General features: G+C 38.3%; 1 protein-coding gene across 6 annotated transcripts in view; it reads right to left on the bottom strand.

Annotated features, from left to right (window-relative positions):
* Window positions 1-933: 933 nt before the first annotated feature.
* KIF27 (kinesin family member 27) overlaps window positions 934-19,474 on the bottom strand; it is an 83,633-nt gene continuing 65,092 nt past the window's right edge. For 3 of the 6 annotated variants that reach the window (XM_032290824.1, XM_032290827.1, XM_032290829.1), the window contains 4 exons: window positions 15,521-15,727; window positions 12,729-12,927; window positions 6,514-6,678; window positions 1,590-2,074 (listed from right to left, as the gene is read on the bottom strand). In XM_032290824.1, coding sequence (XP_032146715.1) covers window positions 1,590-2,074; window positions 6,514-6,678; window positions 12,729-12,927; window positions 15,521-15,727 — 1,056 coding nt within the window. Of the gene's footprint in view, window positions 2,075-6,513; window positions 6,679-12,728; window positions 12,928-15,520; window positions 15,728-19,474 lie in introns of all 6 variants that reach the window. The other 3 variants (XM_032290826.1, XM_032290828.1, XM_032290830.1) reach the window with 3 other exon arrangements.

Raw genomic sequence — 19,474 nt, 5'->3', positions numbered from 1 at the left:
AGAAAACAGTAACTCATTGGACGAATATTATAAATTGTTTCATTCCCAGATAAGTCCACAGAAATCTATTTAATTTAAATGAATTTTAGTACCATGCTTAAGAGATAAACTATTATCCTTTTCATAAGTTTGTTTTGCTTTGATCTGCTTCCTAAAGGAACTGGATTTTAGCAAGGAAACCAAGAAACTCTCTACTCCCTCGGTGCTAGCAGCTAGAGAAAGGAAACCTTCAGTCTTTGAGCAAGGGTGACAGTTTGGGTCCTATGTGAAATGCTTAAGTCCATAGCAACAGAGGAAAGGACAAAAGGAAAAGGTCTGTCGTAGTGCTACATCAGAAAAAATGGATTCAACAAGGAAGTGGGTGACTCTAAGTAAACATCCATGTCAGGATGGTTTTGCTATTGCCTATACCCAAACATTAATTAGTTTAAGAAACTCAACTTTGGCTTACAAGTGAAAGTTTGGAAAAGTAACAAACAACAACATAAGTAACAAAATAATTCCTCAGGTCATTAAGATGGATGTTTCCTGAAAAGTATGGTTAAAAAGCACAAACTACATTTGGAGGGCAAATTGTTTAGTTCTTAATACCAAACTAAATTGTACATTATATAGTAAATTTTTGACCAGAAAAACTTGGAGATTTTAGTAAAAATTTCATTGACATATTTATAGCCCCAATGTAGTTTAGCCAGTTTGTAAAACCTAACTAAGGAGGTTGTAGAGAAAAATCTCAGACTTAAGCCCATCAGATCATTAAAGATGCTTTGGCCAGACTTCAAGCTTTACAGACACAGTCCATGTGACCAGAGATGTCATAACCAATGTTCTTTCTCTTGAAATGTTAGAATCCTTTAGGTTTTATTCTATTGTTTCCCTGTTCCATGGACAGCATCCATTTCTCCCAATGTTAGTAACATAATGAGAGATATATTGAGTGTATAGGGCAGGAAAGACATGAAAACTTATATTGCATAATATTAGCAAACCAAAAACACAACATTATAAATATAAAAAAAATTCCAGAAACAGAACAGTGAGCAAGTTTAAAAAGTCAAGACCAACCATTTCTGTGAGCTCCGAAGACTGTAAATTAGCCTCAATCCATAAAGCTGACAGGTTGTCTTAGCCCACATATGCAGCAGGTGACTCCCTCTGACAAAAGCAAGATTTAGCTGGATCTTTTAAAAATAACAATATACTTGTATATGAGAATAACAATAATATAGTCATATCATATACTTTTATAATGTACATTTAAATAATAATACATACTAGATATTTTAGTCTATTATTAGTTTTGTTCTTCAAATATGCCTGGAAAAACATTAAGCATATTTATAAATGTAAATACTTAAATGTTATCAAGTATTGGAAACGTGTTTGGTTACTATGGGAATTTAAATTAAAAATCCCCAAATATGTTATAGAAGATGTACATATTTATAGCATATAAAAGGATTAGGGATTCCTTCCTCCCCTTCTTCCTTTATCCTGAGGAAAGAGGTAGTGAGCTTGAGCTTTCATTTTTAACAGGTTAGAAAAAGGAATCTTTTTACATGTCTACTAAAAGTTCTATTATTAAATGCCTAAGTTTTTAAGTCACTTGGTTTCCTAGATACTTCGATGGAATCGGCAGCCATTGATCCAACACCAACTCCAAGACTGGAACGTCGCAATGATAGTTCCAAGGCAGAAACTTGACGTAATTCTTTTCGACATAATTTTACAGGTGTAACACCATGAAGCTGTCCCACATTTCCCACAACCTGAATTTGGGATGGTAGTCGACTGTGAGATTTTGTAAACTGATAATCATCTATTTCTGTTTTATCCTCATTGCTTAACATATGCCCACTAGGGGGTGATAAAGAACTATGAATTGGAGGTAATTCTGGGCCATCTTCCCAGAGTTTGTGAGGATTTGGCTGTGTTCTTAAGCTGCTTGCTGTACTGTCCATTTCTCTTTCTCTTCCACTTAATTTCATACTTTCAGGCCTGGATGCCCATTTTAATTCTTCTGAAAGCATGCCTGCTTCTTCTGGCTTCAGGACTCCATCTCCAGCCTCATGATCTAAAAATAATCCCCAAACCAAAAACTTAGAGATTATTTCCTCAAAATTAGGTATTTTAATCACATCTTAACATAAATACATTATCACCCAATATGCTTAATTTTTTCAACTTTTTTGTTAAATGACTTATTTTAGATGAACAGATGTGTGAATATGAATATTTTTATTTTACTTATAGCCATCTTGCATGTGAGTAACTAAGAACTTTAATTCATGGAACAAAGTTGAGAAATCGTCTTTTGGGGGTTTGGTACTCCCTGGAGACATAAGAGTGCTTTGAGCACCTCTGGTGCCTTTCCACGCCTGCCTTCTCTGCTGGTCTTGCTGCTAGTGAATTCTAAATCATGGCCAAGTGATGCCAGCACTGGATAATACTGGCTCTGCCCCACATTTCCAGGGAAAACTCTGGGACTTGGCATTATATGTGTAGAAATCTGGTCTTGGTTGGCACTCCCAGCATGATAACAGGGTTCTGCTGTCTGAATGCACTCTGGGGTGTGTGCCACAACTTCCACCATCAAAATGGAGATGAGAGAATACTCCCTTGGGGTGGGGGGAACACCCCATGGAATTAGAGTGAAGAGATCAAAGCTAGAGGTTCTTAAAGAATATCTAATATCAAAGAGAAAAACTTGCTTAAGGGAAATGCATTTAGGTACTAGATCTAATATGATGAAAAATGCCAACTTTAACATATTGATACATGCTTAGTATACCTTCAGTCCTGCAAAGACAGTTTTAAAACATACAACATTGGCAGCTCCCAAGCCAAATCTGGCCCATTGACATGTTTTATTTGACCTATAATGTAGTAACACTTGACCCAAAATTTAAAAATTGATAAGTTTCATATAAAAATATAGATTTACAGCTTTTCTAGGAAAGTTATGAGTTAACAGTTTCTGAATTGCAACAGCAGCTGAAACACAGTTGTCACTGACCATTTAGAGAGCTGCTGCAGTCCCCATTGCACACTCTGGCTTCCCTGGCTCAGGTAGGCATTCTCATTTGTAACCCCTGGCTTAAAACATAACTGACTTTCTAGTTTTTAAAATTCTCTCAAAATCAAATAACCTGAACTAGCAAATGATCTAGATCTCATACATGAAACTCATACAAAACTGACCACAGACAGTGGCTCCCAAACTTTGCTGTAAATGAGTCACTGGGAAGCTTTTAAAAATCCTGCTCCCTAGCTGGGTGCAACGATTCATGCCTGTAGCCCCAGGTACTCGAGAGGCTGAGACAGGAGGACTGCTCGAGCCCAGGAGTTTGAGGCTACAGTGAGCCATGACTGCACCACTACACTCCAGCGTGGGCAACAGAGCGAGACCCCAGCTGTAAAAAAAAAAATCCTGCTCCCCAGGTGACAGTATCTGGGGGAAGGAGAAAGGCATCTTATTTTTAAAAGATCATAAGAAAAGAGATAGGCTCATTGCTGAGGCTCACTCCAAAGCCCACTTGGATTTTTCACAAGAAAGTTTCCCTCTTCTGGAGTTTTATAATTGTCAGAGTTTTATAAAAGTCAGATCTTCTGACTCTATTATCCTTACATATAGTTTTATAATGATTTAAATTGATACAAGGATAGGTTTAAATATAAGTAGAGAGAATGCAGGTTCATATAAAACTGATTTTATCCTTATAAAATGTTAGAAAGCAGATACACTGTAACAGAGGCATGACTATCAAGTGACCAAGATATTTTAGTCAAAAGACGAATTTTTCTGCAATTTGAAAAAGCCAAAAATATTCAAATAAAATACAAATATAAGTTTTATAGGCAGTCTTCTATCAAAACCCACTGAACCACCAGGCACGGTGGCTCATGCCTGCAATCCCAACACTTTGGGAGGCTAAGGTGGGTGGATCACCTGAGGTCAGGAGCCTGGCCGACATGAATCTCTACTAAAAATACAAAAAATTAGCCAGGCATGGTGGCAGCACCTGTAATCCCGGTTACTCAGGAGGCTGAGGCAGGAGAATTGCTTGAACTGGGGAGGAGGAGGATGCAGGGAGCTGAGATAGTGCCATTGCACTCCAGCCTGGGCAACAAGAGTGAAACTCCATCTCAAAAACAAAAAACAAAAAGCACTGCACCAAATACCAAGATATTTATTAACTATGATGCTGATTATTAAGCATGTAAAACATTTTATAGAACTCAGAGTTTGATATAAATAGCTATATTTTTTAATTCAAGCAAACCTTGTTTCATGTCATTACATTAGAGTAGCATTATAAGATAGGATATAGTGTGTATATATATATATATATATATATCCCCAATATAATTGCAACTGTATATTTTAAAGCATGGGAAAAATATGAAAAGAATTATGCTCAAATGTGGGTAGGATTATAACTTATTTGTTTTCTTCATTTTCAGATTTTCTATAATGACTATATATTACTATTTATAGCCAAATATAGAAGTATTTTAAATGTTTCTAGGTAGAATGGCAAATTAGCTGAAATACTATCTCCAACGTCATTATCAAGACTCTACTCTTTGGGTAAGTTGGTCAGAACAATGTCATTCTCATTTTACACCTCTCCGAGATTAACTTTGTTTTACATTTCTGTTTGTTTAGTTAAAGAACAGGATGAGGCTCCAGATTTCTTAAGTCTGTCTACAACCATACCACATTGTCATTTAAAGAAATGTCTAGTAGATTCAGTGGTATAAACATGAGCCATTTATAAACTAGATGTCTAATATCAGAAACCTCAAATATGACAATAGACTTTTTTAAAAGCTAAAGTGGTCTTATGGTGATTATTCTATTACTTGATAACCTCTTTACTTTTAAATTTTTGGCAAGTAATGTTTCAAGTTTAAGTTTTAGCTATATATAGCAGGCAGTATTTCAAGTAAATGAGTTACATTAGTAAGCACCTCTGTATTACTAGAACTGAGAATCAGAGAGTGCAGTCTGGCATCACATCTTTATCCTAAGACAACTTTTATCCTGGAATACTGAACCATCAGTCAGAAGATGAGGGACATTAGACTATGTTACAATTCCTGTTCTGTCCGTAAGTCACTTGCCCCTCTAGGCGTCAATTCACTCATCTAAAAATGGAATTAGCAGACCCCAGCCTATCCTGAGTTTGAAGGCTAATGGGCATTATTTTTGAAAATGTCTATACATGATAAATGTTGCAAATATAAGTTAGCATGACTTTTCTAAATATTACTGCCTTTTACATTTTAAAACTATGTTAATTCTACTTCTTTTTTTTTTTTTTCCTTTTTTTGTTTTGAGACAGAGTTTCGCTCTTGTTCCCCAGGCTGGAGTGCAATGCCAAGATCTCGGCTCACTGTAACCTCTACCTCCCGGGTTCAAGCAATTCTCCTGCCTCAGCCTCCTGAGTAGCTTGGATTACAGGCATGCGCTGTCACGCCTAGTTAGTTTTGTATTTTTTGTAGAGACAGGGTTTCACCATGTTGGTCAGAGTGGTCTCGAACTCCTGACCTCTGGTGATCCGCCCGCCTTGGCCTCCCAAAGTGCTGGGATTACAGGTGTGAGCCACCACGCCTGGCCAATTCTACTTCTATTACATATTCAACATATATCATTTCATTGCTCATCCATATAATTTTTCACTGTCTTACATCTTATGTGCTCATCTTTAAGCAGTTTTCTTTCCGGGTAAAAAAAAAAAGTGTGTTCCTAAAAGATTTTAAAGTCAACTTTTCATAAACCATGCTTAAATTACTGAAGTTATTAGAATTGTTATTAGAATTATTAGAAATTATTAGCTAATTGTTTTATAAAATGTAGACTTTATTATTTTAGAAATATTGATTCTTCTCTATTCAGCTATCTTAAAGAGGGTATATTTTAATCATAGCAATATGTTACCTTCACAGTATTTTTTACTTTTGCAAAGTATAATACTGTCATATGTTATTTCATTTAGGAATGTACTAAATCTACATATTTACATATAATTATACAAGGAAACATCTTTGTCTCAACAATGGGTTTATTACACATTTCCAGGAGTCATGATATATAAAGACCTGATTTATCTTTAAAATACATACTTTTACCTTTACTTTTACTCTTACCTACCATACATTTTTTTTTGGTGATAATCAGAAGGCTGAATTTACTATAAAACAGAAAAACAACAGCTATGTTACAGAGTTAATTTAGGGATTAAATGAGTTAAGGTCTACAAGCCCCTGGCACATGGCAGACAATCAATAATTGAGCTTTCCTTTGCATCTATATATTTGTTCATTCATTCATTCACTTCTCATGTGGTTCAGCCTTAAACAACGATTTTTGTCTACAGAGACAAATATAGAAGTATCCAATCCTAAATAACCCAGTCAGTTGGTAAAGCCTACACTACAAAGCTAGCACGACTTCACCAAATGCTAGAGAAACAGCGTTAGCGTGACAAGTAACACTAAAAGTCTTACGCTCTGATGGTGCTAGTTGCCGCCGAATTGCTTCCCCTACCAGTTCCTTAAGTTTCTTCTTCAGATCCCGGCTGGTTTTCTTATAAAAATAAAGATCTTTTTCCAACTGCTGGATTTTATCTTCATATGTTTTGAAAGTCTCTATAACGCCTTCTGCATCTTGTTCTATACAACAGAAATTTGCATTTAAAATCAGTTTTAAATAAATGATGCAATAAATAAATAAATGATGAAAATTATGTTTTAACATAGTCCCTGGACTATATTTAAAGGATAAGAAGCATATTACACAAATCTGTTACCTAAATGGGTTTATTTTCTGCTACAGTTTGGATTTTTCTGCCTGTAAAATTTCCCAAAGTAGTATTAAGCCATTAGTCACCTCCATTCCTACCCCTACCAACCCCTCACACTTTTGTAAGAATTTTTTTGCAGTTGCTACCAACTAGACCTATCCTTAGAACACCAGAAGTAAGGTGTTTTCTATAAAAAGTTGACTTTTGGAACTCTGTTCACTGGCTGCTTTAATATTTTGTATAAAGTTTATATCAGGAACTGTGGTTATATAAAGTCATATAACTAGGATTTATAGGCCCAAGAAATATACAGCCAAAACCCCCACAAAAACAAAAACCTATTAAAAGAGGCCATAAAGATTAAATCACAAAGGAAAACACCACAGAAAAAGAGGGAATATAGCCAGCATAAAGTTCTAGTTTATGCCAGAATGTAACTGAAAGTTTCTAAACTTTAAATTTAGAGGTAATAAAGTTTAGAAACTGTATTAGTATGTTCATTAATATTTATGAATGTCTAACATTGTTTCCATTGGATATGCTCTTGAACCAGTGTAATCCAGTGTACTGACCTTCAGAAAAAAAATAATTTCAGACCTGCTCTCTCTCCTACTGGTGTATTTATAAAATGATCCTAGTGGTTTGTGATTTTCTTTGGTTACAATTGTTTTGTAGAATTTTGTCCAAGTATATTTGTGTATTTTAAATTAGTCCATCATCTTGTTTTAAAAAATACTTAAAATTAATGACATAATAAATCAGAATACCCGTAAAGTATTTATATCAGATATTCAATTGAAATTAGAAAATTCATCAATTGTTAACACTGTCAGTTATAACTTGGTTTTTATTTTTATTTTCTATTACTATTATTTTTGAGATAGCATCTCACTCTGTTGCCCAGGTTATAATGTGTTGTGGTGCAATCAAGGCTCACTGCAGCTTCAACCTTCTGGATTTGCTTGAGCAAATTAACTCATCTCCTGACACCTGGTATGCAGCCATTGACTTGGCAAATGTCTTTTTCACCATTCCTGTCCATAAGGCCCATCAGAAGCAATTTGCCTTCAGCTGGCAAGGCCAGTAATATACCTTTACTGTCCTACCTCAGGGGCATACCAATTCTCTGGCTTTGTATCATGATCATATTCAGAGAGACCTTGATTGCTTTTCACTTCTGCAAGATTATCACACTGGTTCATTATATTGACGACATGCTGATTGGATTCAGTGAGCAAGAATTAGCAAACACACTGGACTTACTGGTGAGACATTTGTGTGGCAGAGGATGGGAAATCCAACTAAAATTCAGGGACTTTCTACCTCAGTAAAATTGCTAGAGGTCCAGTGGTGTGGGGGCTGTTGAAATATTCCTTCTAAGGGTAAAGGATAAGTTGCTGCATTTGGCCCCTCCTACAACCAAGAAAGAGACATAATGCCTAGTAGGCCTATTTGGATTTTGAAGGCAGAACATTCTTCATTTGTATTACTCTGGCCCATTTATTAAGTGACCTAAAGGCTGCCAGTTTTGAATGGGGTCCAGAATAGGAGAAGGCTTTGCAATAGATCCAGGGTGCTGCGCAAGCTGCTCTGCCACTTGGGCCATATGACCCAGCAGATCCAATGGTGCTTTAGGTGTCAGTGGCAGACAGCGATACCCCCATAGGTGAATGACAGCAGAGGCCTCTAGGATTTTGAAGCAAAGCCCTGACATCTTCTGCTGATAACTACTCTCATTTTGAGAGACAGCCCTTGGCCTATTACGGGGCTTTAGTGGAAACTGAATTTTTGGCCATGGGTCATCAAGTCACCATGCGACCTGAACTGCCTATCATTGAACTGGGTGCTTTCTGACCTATCTAGCTATAAAGTGGGTCAGGCACAGCAGCATTCCATCGTCAAATGGAAGTGCTATCTACATGATCAGGCTCAAGCAGGTCCTGAAGGCATAAGTTACATGAGGAAGTGACTCAAATGTCCATAGTCTCTACTCCTGCCACACTGCCTTGTCACCCCAAGCCTGCACTGATGGTCTCATGGGGAGTTCCCTATGATCAGTTGACAGAGGGAGAGAAGACTAAGGCCTGGTTCATAGATGGTTCTGCACGATATGCCTGCACCACCCGAAAGTGGGCAGCTGCAGCACTAGAGCCCCTTTCTAGGACATCCCTGAAGGACAGCAGTGAAGGGAAATCTTCCCACTGCGCAGTGCACCTGGTGTGCACTTTGCATGGAAGGAGAAATGGCCAAATGTGCAATTATATACTGATTCATGGGCTACAGCCAATGGTTTCGCTGGATGGTCAGAGACTTGGAAGAAGCATGATTGGAAAACTGGTGAATGGAGGTTATGCATGGGGTTAGCAAAATGGACTTCCACTCACCAAGGCTAACCTGGCTACAACCATTGCTGAGTGCCCAATTTGCCAGCAGCAGAGACCAACACTGAGCCCTCAACAGGCACCATTCCTCGGGGTGATCAGCCAGCTACCTGGTAGCAGGTTGATTATATTGGACCTCTTCCATCATCAAAAGGTCAGAGGTTTGTCCTCACTGGAATAGACACTTACTCCAGATATGGGTTTGCCTATCCTGCATGCAATGCTTCTGCCAAGACTACCATCTGTGGACTCATGGAATATCTTTATCTACCATCATGGTATTCCACACAGCATTGCCTCTTACCCAGGCACTCACTTTAAATGCGACAGTGGGCTTGTGCTCATGGAATTCACTGGTCTTACCAGTGCCATCATCCTGAAGCAGCTGGATAAAAGAACGGTGGAATGGCCTTTTGAAGTCACAATTACAACACCAAATAGGTGACAATACTGTGCAGGGCTGTGACAGAGTTCTCCAGAAGGCCATGTATGCTCTGCATCAACCTCCAATACATGGTACTGTTTCTCCCATAGCCAGGATTCACAGGTCCAGGAATTGAGGGGTGGAAGTGGAAGTGGTACACTCACCATCACCCCTAGTGATCCACTAGCAAAATTTTTGCTTCCTGTTCCCGCAACATTACATTCTTCTGGCCTAGAAGACTTTGTTCCAGAGGGAAGAACACTGCCACCAGGAGACAGAACAATGATCCCATCAAACTGGAAGTTATGATTGCCACCTGGACACTTTGGGCTCCTCCTACCTTTAAGTCAACAGGCTAAGAAGGGAGTTACAGTGTTGGCTGGGGTGACTGACCCAGACTATCAAGTGAAATTATTAGTCTACTACTCCATAACAGAGGTAAGGAAGAGTACACATGGAATACAGAAGATTCATTGGGCATCTCTTAGTATTACCATGCCCTGAGATTAAGGTCAATGAGAAACTACAATAGCCCAATCCAGGCAGGACTACAAATGGTCAGGACCCCTCGGGAATGAAGGTTTGGGTCACTCCACTAGGAAAAAAACCACAACCTGCTGCAGTGCTTGCTGAAAGCAAAGGGAATACAGAATGGGTAGTAGAAGAAGGTAGTCATCAATACCAGCTACGACCATGTGACCAGCTGCAGAAACAAGTACTGTAACTGTCGTATTTCCTCATTATTTTGTTTAATACATGTTTGTGTATATATACACTTGTACTAAGAAAATATCTTCATTTTATTTCCTTTATCATGTGACAGAAGATTTATTGACTTCACATCAGCATTTAAGTATCATTAACTTTATATAATAGTATTTGGGTTGGGGACTCGTGCATTTCCGGTTGTATGAAGGATAGTTGTATTATGTTAGACTTAATTATAACTTTATTATTGTCTTTATTTGAAGATTATGTGTGATTTCAGGAGATGTGTATGGGTTCAAGTTGACAAGGGGTAGCCTTGTGATGGTTAATACTGAGTGTCAACTTGATTGGATTAAAAGATTCAAAGGATTGATCCTGGGTGTGGCTGTGAGGGTGCTGCCAAAGGAGGTTAACATTTGAGTCAGTAGGCTGGGGAAGGCAGACCTGCCCTTACTCTGGTGCACCATCTAATCAGCTGCCAGTGAATATAAGGCAGGCAGAAAAACATAAAAAGGTGAGACTGGCCTAGCCTCCCACCCTGCGTCTTTCTCCTGTGCTGGATGTTTCCTGTCCTCGAACATCAGACTCCAAGCTCTTTACTTTTGAGACTGGGACTGGCTCTCCTTGCTCCTCAAGCTTGCAGAAGCATATTGTAGGATCTTGTGATCATGTAAGTTAATACTTAATAAACTCCCCTTTATATATATATATATTTAGTTCTGTCCCTTTAGAGAACCCTGATTAATACAGATGGGGTCCCACTATGTTGCCCAGGCTACTTTCAAGTGAGCCTCCCACCACAGCCTTCCAAAACGCTGGGATTACAGGCATTAGCCACTGCACCCAGCCACAACTTTGTTATGAATAATTTGTACAGCTATAGAAATGATTTTTTTAACTTTTTTTTTTTTTGAGACAGGGTTTCACTCTGTCACCCAGGCTGGAGTACAGTAGTGTGACCACAGCTCACTGCAGGCTCAGCCTCTGGGGCACAGGTGATCCTCTCCTCTCAGCCTGAGAGCAGCTGGGACTACAGGCATGTGCCACTATGCTTGGATAGTTTTTAAAAATTTTTTGTAGAGATGGGGTTTCACCATGTAGTCCAGGCTGGTCCCAAACTCCTGGGCTCATGCAGTCCTCTTGACTCAGCTTCTCAAAGTGCTGGGATTACAGGTGTGAGCCACTGTGTTCAGCCAAGTTTTTATATATTATTTTTTGGCTACAGCCTGAACTTCTGTGGTATAATCCCAGTCACTTTAAAAAATATTAAAGCAAGCCGGGCGTGGTGGCTTAAGCCTGTAATCCCAGCACTTTGGGAGGCCGAGGCGGGTGGATCACGAGGTCAAGAGATCGAGACCATCCTGGTCAATACGGTGAAACCCCGTCTCTACTAAAAATACAAAAAATTAGCTGGGCATGGTGGCACGTGCCTGTAGTCCCAGCTACTCAGGAGGCTGAGGCAGGAGAATTGCCTGAACCCAGGAGGCGGAGGTTGCGGTGAGCCGAGGTCGCGCCATTGCACTCCAGCCTGGGTAACAAGAGCGAAACTCCGTCCCAAAAAATATATATATATTAAAGCATCAGTTTCCAAACTAAACTAAGGTAGGGAGAGCGTGTTTGAATGTAATGATGTGTGAGATCTTGCAAGGAAATTCTGTCATTAGGCAACTGGTTGCTAATTAACCAGTGACAGAATTAACTTAGACCTATTTTCAGCTATGGGCTCATGAGACTCAAGACTAAGCAGCCTTAGTTAAAGCAATAACAGTATCACATAATAATTATTTTGCTGCCATAGTAGCTGTTTGTATACTGGCCACATGCCCAGGTAAACTGTGGCCAGATCACTATCAGAGTTTTCTGTCAGAGTTGGTGGTGAACTACTGCTCACCGATAATGGTATGTGCCCATCAATGGCAGTCTAATTTTAACCCAAGATGTAACTTTAATACATAAAATTTTACAATCAACTGACAATTATAACATGAAATATAACTAGGAATATGACAGAACCTATCACTTTAATTTTGTGAATGGAAAATAATTTAAATATGATAGTATTATATCCTTGGAAAATAAAAAAATTTCAACTGTATACCAAAAAGCCTGAATTAGTCCCACATCTCTATGTAAAAACTAGACCAACGACAAGCTCACAGGATTGCAGCAGTTCTTATGTGCATACTGGGGGCAAGGAGAAGGGATGGCATTCCAAGCACAAATAGCCCTACAACAAAGTCAGCTGTCCCAAAATGCGGCAACCAAAACATGTAAAGCCTAAAAACTGGTCTATGTAGCAACTATTTAAACATGTTGAGCTTTTAAATGATCAAATTCTGTCCTATATTCCTTCAGTACCCCCACCTACACACTAACTTTGCATAACTGTCAAAAAGGGGAAGTTACCTTTGAAATGATGTAACAGCAACTGCATCTTTTGTTCGTGTTCCTTTTGCTGGAGGGTCAGTCTCCGGTCACACTGCAATTTTAGATGGTCCAATGCAGATTCTAATTCACGAACCATATTATCCCGTTCCAGAACTTTCATTTTCATTTCTTCATTATATAACTGTTGTCTCCGTTCAGCTTCTCGCAAATTCACAACCTAGCAAATACATTTTTTGACCTGTTAAGTGTGTCTTAGATAGCCTAATATAATAATCTACTTTTCTTGGGCTACTTAAAGATGAACTTCCTTAACCTCCATAGTGTAAATGATTCCTGCCAGGTATTGGGTCCTTAGGCAAATGCTTTGTAACATATTCATGAAACAACCTAACAGCCTTTTGAATTTGTTGGAATTCAGGCCAGGTGCAGTGGCTCACACCTGTAATCCCAGCACTTTGGGAGGCTGAGGTGGGTGGATCACTTGAGGCCAGGAGTTTGAGACCAGCCTGACCAACAAAGTGAAACCCTGTCTCTACTAAAAAAAAATACAAAATTAGCTGGGCATGGTGGTGCATGCCTGTAACCCTAGCTACTTGCAAGGCTGAAGCAGGAGAATTGCTTGAACCCAGGAGGCGGATGTTACAATGAGCCAATATGGCACCATTGGACTCTAGCCTGGGCAACAAGAGTGAAACTCCATCTCAAAAAAAAAAAAAAAGATTTGTTGAAATTCTGGATTGGGTGACACTTTCATTTTTAGTATACTGTTGAAACATCTAGACAATTCCAAGTTTTAACTCCAGAATGGATATTATAAATAAGTGACAGTTTTGGATTTTTAAGATAGAGTCTCACTCTGTTACTCCGTGCAGTGGTGCAATCGTAGTTCACCTTAGCCTCCAACTCCTGAGATCAAGGGATCCTTCCCACCTCAGCCTCCCACACAGCTGGGTCCACAGGTACATGCCATCATGTCTGGCTAATTTTTAAAATTTTTTTCATAGAGACGGAGTCTCACTGTGTTGCCCAAGCTGATCTTGAACTCCTGGCCTCACATGATCCTCCTGCCTTGGCCTCCCAAAGCACTGGGATTATAGGTGTGAGCTACCATACCCAGTCAGATTATGCATTTTGTCTACTGGATTCTTCCCTGCTGATGTGAAGTAAAAATACTTCAGACAATGTCTATGTCGTAAAACTTGTTAATAATCTAATGACCGTCTTCCAAAAAAATAATCATTAATACAAGGGTTCTCAGGATCAGAAAATCCACTGACCTCAGCCAGGTTGCCCTACTTTAAGAGTAGCATAAGGTCTGGGCATGGTGGCTCATCCCTGTAATCCCAGCACTTTGGAAGTCCAAGGCAGGCAGATCATGAGGTCAGGAGTTCGAGACCAGCCTGGCCAACATGGTGATACCCATCTCCACTAAAAATGCAAAAATTAGCTGGCCATAGTATCACACGCCTGTAATCCTAGCTACTCAGGAGGCTGAAAAAGGAGAATTGCTTAAACCCAGGAGGTGAAGATTGCAGTGAGCCAAGATCGCGCCACTAAACTCCAGCCTGGGTGACAGAGGAAGACTCTGGTCTCAGAAAAAAAAAAAAAAAAAAAAAAGAACAGCATAAAACAGTTATCTGTATCAAAGCACTCCACCATCTTTCTACCCTCCAAACATGCAATAGGATGCACTGTCATCAATAACAGTAGCTTACTGTTGATGATTATCCAAGAGAAGGCTGTGCATAACATTTGCATTTCATCCTTATTTCACAGAATTATAATTTTATTTAACTTTTTTTGAGACAGGCTCTTGCTCTGTTGTCCCAGGCTGGAGTGCAGTAGTGATCATACAAACTCAAACTCCTGGGCTCAGGTGATCCTACTGCCTCAGCCTCCCAAGTATCTGGGACTAAAGGTATATGCTGCCACACCTGGCTAATTTTGCTATTTTCTGTAGAGACAAGATCTCAAATTTCTGGGCTCATGTGATTCTCCTGATTCAGCCTCCCAAAGTGCTGGGATTACAGGCATGAGCCACTGTACCTGGCCTTAGGACTTTATTTTAAAATATCAATGTTTTATTTTTCACTAATTATCTGATATTCCCATAAACTGAATGTACTCTTCAGAGAAAAGAGTTATCTCATTGTTTAACACTTCATAATATATATCTTAAGTGGAAAAGACATTAGAGAAAAGATGGATATAGTTCTCAATGCTATGAGACTTGAGACATCGGTGGATCAATAAATTGTCTAATCTGTAAAAAATACAATATTTTAATTGATTTAAGCACAATCAGGTTAATAAAATCTATTACTATCTTTGCCACTGATACACTACTTCATCTTCTACTACTTTCAACTTATACATTATGAGAAAGTATAGATTCCCCTGCCCTAGAGCAATGAAGGAAAGGGAATCACAGCTTGGCGGGTGGGGTGGGGGGCTGAGGGGGACTTGATTTTTCATGCGTGCTGGGTAGCAACATCCAAATCTAGAAAACATCCAAGAAATAATAAGGAATATAACAAATTATTTGGTTTTAAAAACTTTCTAAAAAGACCTTCTTTTGAAAGGCCCTCCAACTTTAAGAACATCACAAAGTTAGGCCTACATATTTAGATAATCACAAAGCTTTCAGGTGACAACATTTAGTTCTATAAAGAAAAATCATGCTTAAATTTGTAGTTACACCATCAAATCTTTGAGCCTTCCAATTTCTTTAAAAATTCAAAATAAATATAAGTATGTAAGAATCTTGACCCATCTTTACAAGAAAAATATTCTGACCCTCAAAAACAAACCTTATTGAAATATCTGAAAAGAATAGCTCTAATCTCAACAGGACTCAGGCAAGCTAGTTTTCCCAAGACGTTTGCTTCACTACGAGAGAGGTTATGGAATGATACTCTAAGTGAGTTCTGGCGACTCTGGATATTTTCATTCTTGTATTCAATTGCAGCTTCCAAAGCTTCAATCCCTTCTTCAAGTTGGAAAAGAAGATGTTCTTCCTAGATATAACAGAAATCACTCATTTTAAATGAAATAGTATAACTTTAACTTTGTCATATATTCAGATCCTACTAAACTATTTTAGTCTAATGGACATTACCACTCGTTTACTAAATTTTAAGAAAATGTTTTTTGAGTGCTTGCTATGCCACATAATACAGTGTGTGTATAAACACACACACAAACATATTAATATAATCATTAAGCCCTCACAATAAACCTGGTGGAATAAAATGGAAAAGACAGAAGTTTAGGTGAGTTCTGAAATGTTCCAAGGTCACACAACAACTGCTGATCATCTAATCCAAGGAATAAACTTGAACAAAGCCTAAGTCCACAGGATTAGCAGTATTGTCATATATCTCCTCCATAACCCCTTAAGTCCATATTATGTGTATTTCCACTAGTGAGATCTAGAGACTCACTGTTGTCCCTTCAATGATCTATGAAAACAATATACTGCTTTGAGGTATAAGGTATATATTTAGAATAAGTTATTAAGAACTAGTAATTTAAAAAGCACAATATGGCATTAAAAAAGTAGTGAGGATTTAAGTATGTGAAATATTTCATAAGATTCCTATGAAATGTTATTAGAGGAAAAGGTAGATGTTAAAAATAGGGGCAACACAGTATTTTTTCAAATACTAGAGAAGATTGATGAATCTGTCAGAAAACCTGTAATTTCTTTTCTTTTCTTTTTTTTTGAGACAGGGTCTTGCTATGTTGCCCAGGCTGAACTCAAACTCTTGGCTCAAGCAATTCTCCTTCCTTGCCCTCCCGAGTAGCTGGGACTACAGGGACATGCCACCATGCCCAGATCTTCCAGTTCTTTGAACTATCTAAATACATGTTATTTTGGTGATACAAAACTCTGGTAAGGAATTACTTCAGATTGGTGAGATCTGGATATATGTTTCTGTATACCTATAACTATTGTGATGGCCACCTCAGTAAGTTCCTGTGGCAGACTGTCTTGTCCATATGTACACCCTTACTGCCTAGCACAGTACCTATCACATAGTTTGAACTCAATAAATATCTGTTCACTTAATGAAGAAAGAGGAGAAAAAATAACTTCATGTGTCCTTGGCTACAGGACCCATGTTATTTCTCTCAAGTCCTCCCCCTAACATCCCAAAGGAAAATAATGTGAATATTTCTTTTTTTGTTTTTTTCTGAGACAGGATTTCACTCACTCTGTCAGACAGGCCGCAGTGCAGTGGTGCAATCTCAGCTCACTACAACCTCTGCCTCCTGTGTTCAAGCAATTCTCCTTCCTCAGCCTCCCAAGTAGCTGGGGTTACAGATGCACACCACCACGCCCAGCTAATTTTTGTATTTTTAGTAAAGACAGGGTTTCATCATGTTGGCTAGGCTGGTCTTGAACTCCTGACTTCAGGTGTGATCTGCCCACTCGGCCTCCCAAGGTGCTGGGATTATAGGAGTAAGCTACCATGCCCAGCCAATAGTGTGAATATTTCTGATCTACCTAAAGAAAAATGATCAACAGCCATTCTATTTCTCTGTGCAATCATTAACCATATGGAATTTGATGGTTTGATAATTGCCCCATAAGGAATAAAATAATATTCACCTTTTCAAGGAAAAAAAACCCTTAAATACTAACATGTACTTCGCTGAATAAGAGGAGCCACAAATAAAAGTGAATTTTCCAATATAGAGTGAGTCTTTACTTATCATCAATAGGTTCTTAGAAACTGTGACTTTAAGAGAATATATAAGGGAAATTTTTTTCTTATTAACTTTATAACAAAAGCAACTATGTTGAAGGAAAACAATGTAATTTGAGAACCTGATATACATGGTGTCTCTTGAAGTCCCAATTTCCAAGAACCTATCCACAATGTTCAGTGAGTACTTTACTGTACTTGACTTTTCAATTCATACTGTGATTATATTTTATCAAAAACAAATGTGAAGAGTTTGCCTTTATACATGGCTGAGGATAATTTAGTATAAATTTAGTTTCTATGGTTTTGGATCTAAGTTAATGAAGTACTGAGATAATATAAGGTCATATGAACATAGAAACCCGAGGACAGCCCACTCCAGTGAGGCTGCAGCAGATCCATGTTTGTCGTTCCCTCTAACTCAGCAATAGGAGTAAGTTGACAAGATATGTGGCAATGGGAAACTATCCTGGGATAAAAACTTTGCCACAACACAAACCACAGGTTATCAAGCGGTGACTCTGCTTTATGATAGAGCACTGCTTTTTAACTTTAATATGTACATAGGAGCTTGCTAGAATTCAGATTCTGATCCAGCAGATCCAAGTGGGGCTTGAGGATCCACATTTCTAACAAGCTCCCAAGTGATGCTGTTGCTGCTGGTCCAGAGACCAAGTAAAATAAATAACTAACAACTTTGAAGCAAGCACTGTGTATATGTATATTTCTCTATAAATTGTATGTTCTCAGCTGGGTGTGGTGGCTCACGCCTGTAATCCCAGTACTTTGGGAGGCTGAGGCAAGTAGATCACTTGAGGTCAGGAGTTCAAGACCAGCCTGACCAACATGGCGAAACCTCGTGTCTACTAAAAATATAAAAATTAGCTGGACATGGTGGTGCATATCTGTAATCCCAGCTACTCTGGAGGCTGAGGCAGGAGAATTGCCTGAACCCAGGACGTGGAGGTTGCAGTAAGCCAAGACTGCACCACTGTACTCCAGCCTGGGTGACAGAACAAGACTCCGTCTCAATAAAAAAAAAATATGTGTGTGTGTGTGCATATATACATATATGTTCTCATCATAAAATGTAGAATTGAAAGCTTAAAAGATTAGATAAACATAATAGTTCTTATATTTTCCTCCCCATTACTAAGCAAACTACTCTATATTATTAGAAAACTGAGGTTCAAGTATTCTTTAATTTTAGTTCTAGATTTTACCAAAAAAGGGAAAAAAAAAAAAACAGTGTGACTTGTTTGTAGTAAATTGTTGGGTAATCTTCTATTAGTGTAGTGATCTAAAATCTTTCTATCAAAATCTTTAAAGTAATAAAATTAGGAAAAATATTTTAATTTACTGTGGAAAGAGAAAATAATCCTAAGCAAGTTTAAAGACATTAAGACAGCAAACCATTCCATCTAGATTTTATTGATATCTTGTGTCACAACAGAATCTTATGTTCTTGATCATCTGCTAGTCACAGATCTATTTGGGAAAATTAATCTTGGCTTTAAAATTGTGATAAGAGCAGAGCCTCACTTGAGAGCTACACTAAGAAGAACCAACCATGTGGAAGAAAGGGGCATAGAAGCTCATGTGACTTTAGAACTCCACCAATTGTAGAAGGCTCATCATTCCCTCAAACCCCAGTCCAGAATAGCTGCAAAATAGGTATCATGCACCGTACTATATTTTCACCACAAATCTGTAAATAATGTTTTTAGTTACAGGATCCCACATGAAACAGACACCTAAATGTTTCTTGATATTAATGGAATTCTACCCTACTGCAAACATAATTTGTTAATTCCCATCTCTGTGCCTTATTTAATGATGTTCTATCTGAAATGGACTTCTTTCTTATATCTGCCAGTACATATATTTTTCATAATTCAGCTCAAGATTCTGATCCACTGAGGCTGCCTTGATGAATCTTCCCCCAAAAGATCACTTCATTGCTTTGAATAAATAATGTAAGAAGTATAGCTGTAATACATTATCCACAATTTGATTTTCAATGTCCTTCAGAATTTAGACTTTTCTGATATT

The sequence above is a fragment of the Sapajus apella genome, unplaced genomic scaffold (assembly GCF_009761245.1).
Source record: "Sapajus apella isolate SASKATOON/1434 unplaced genomic scaffold, GSC_monkey_1.0 scaffold24, whole genome shotgun sequence".
NCBI classification, from domain to species: domain Eukaryota; kingdom Metazoa; phylum Chordata; class Mammalia; order Primates; family Cebidae; genus Sapajus; species Sapajus apella.
This window is presented reverse-complemented; position numbering and strand designations above follow the sequence as displayed.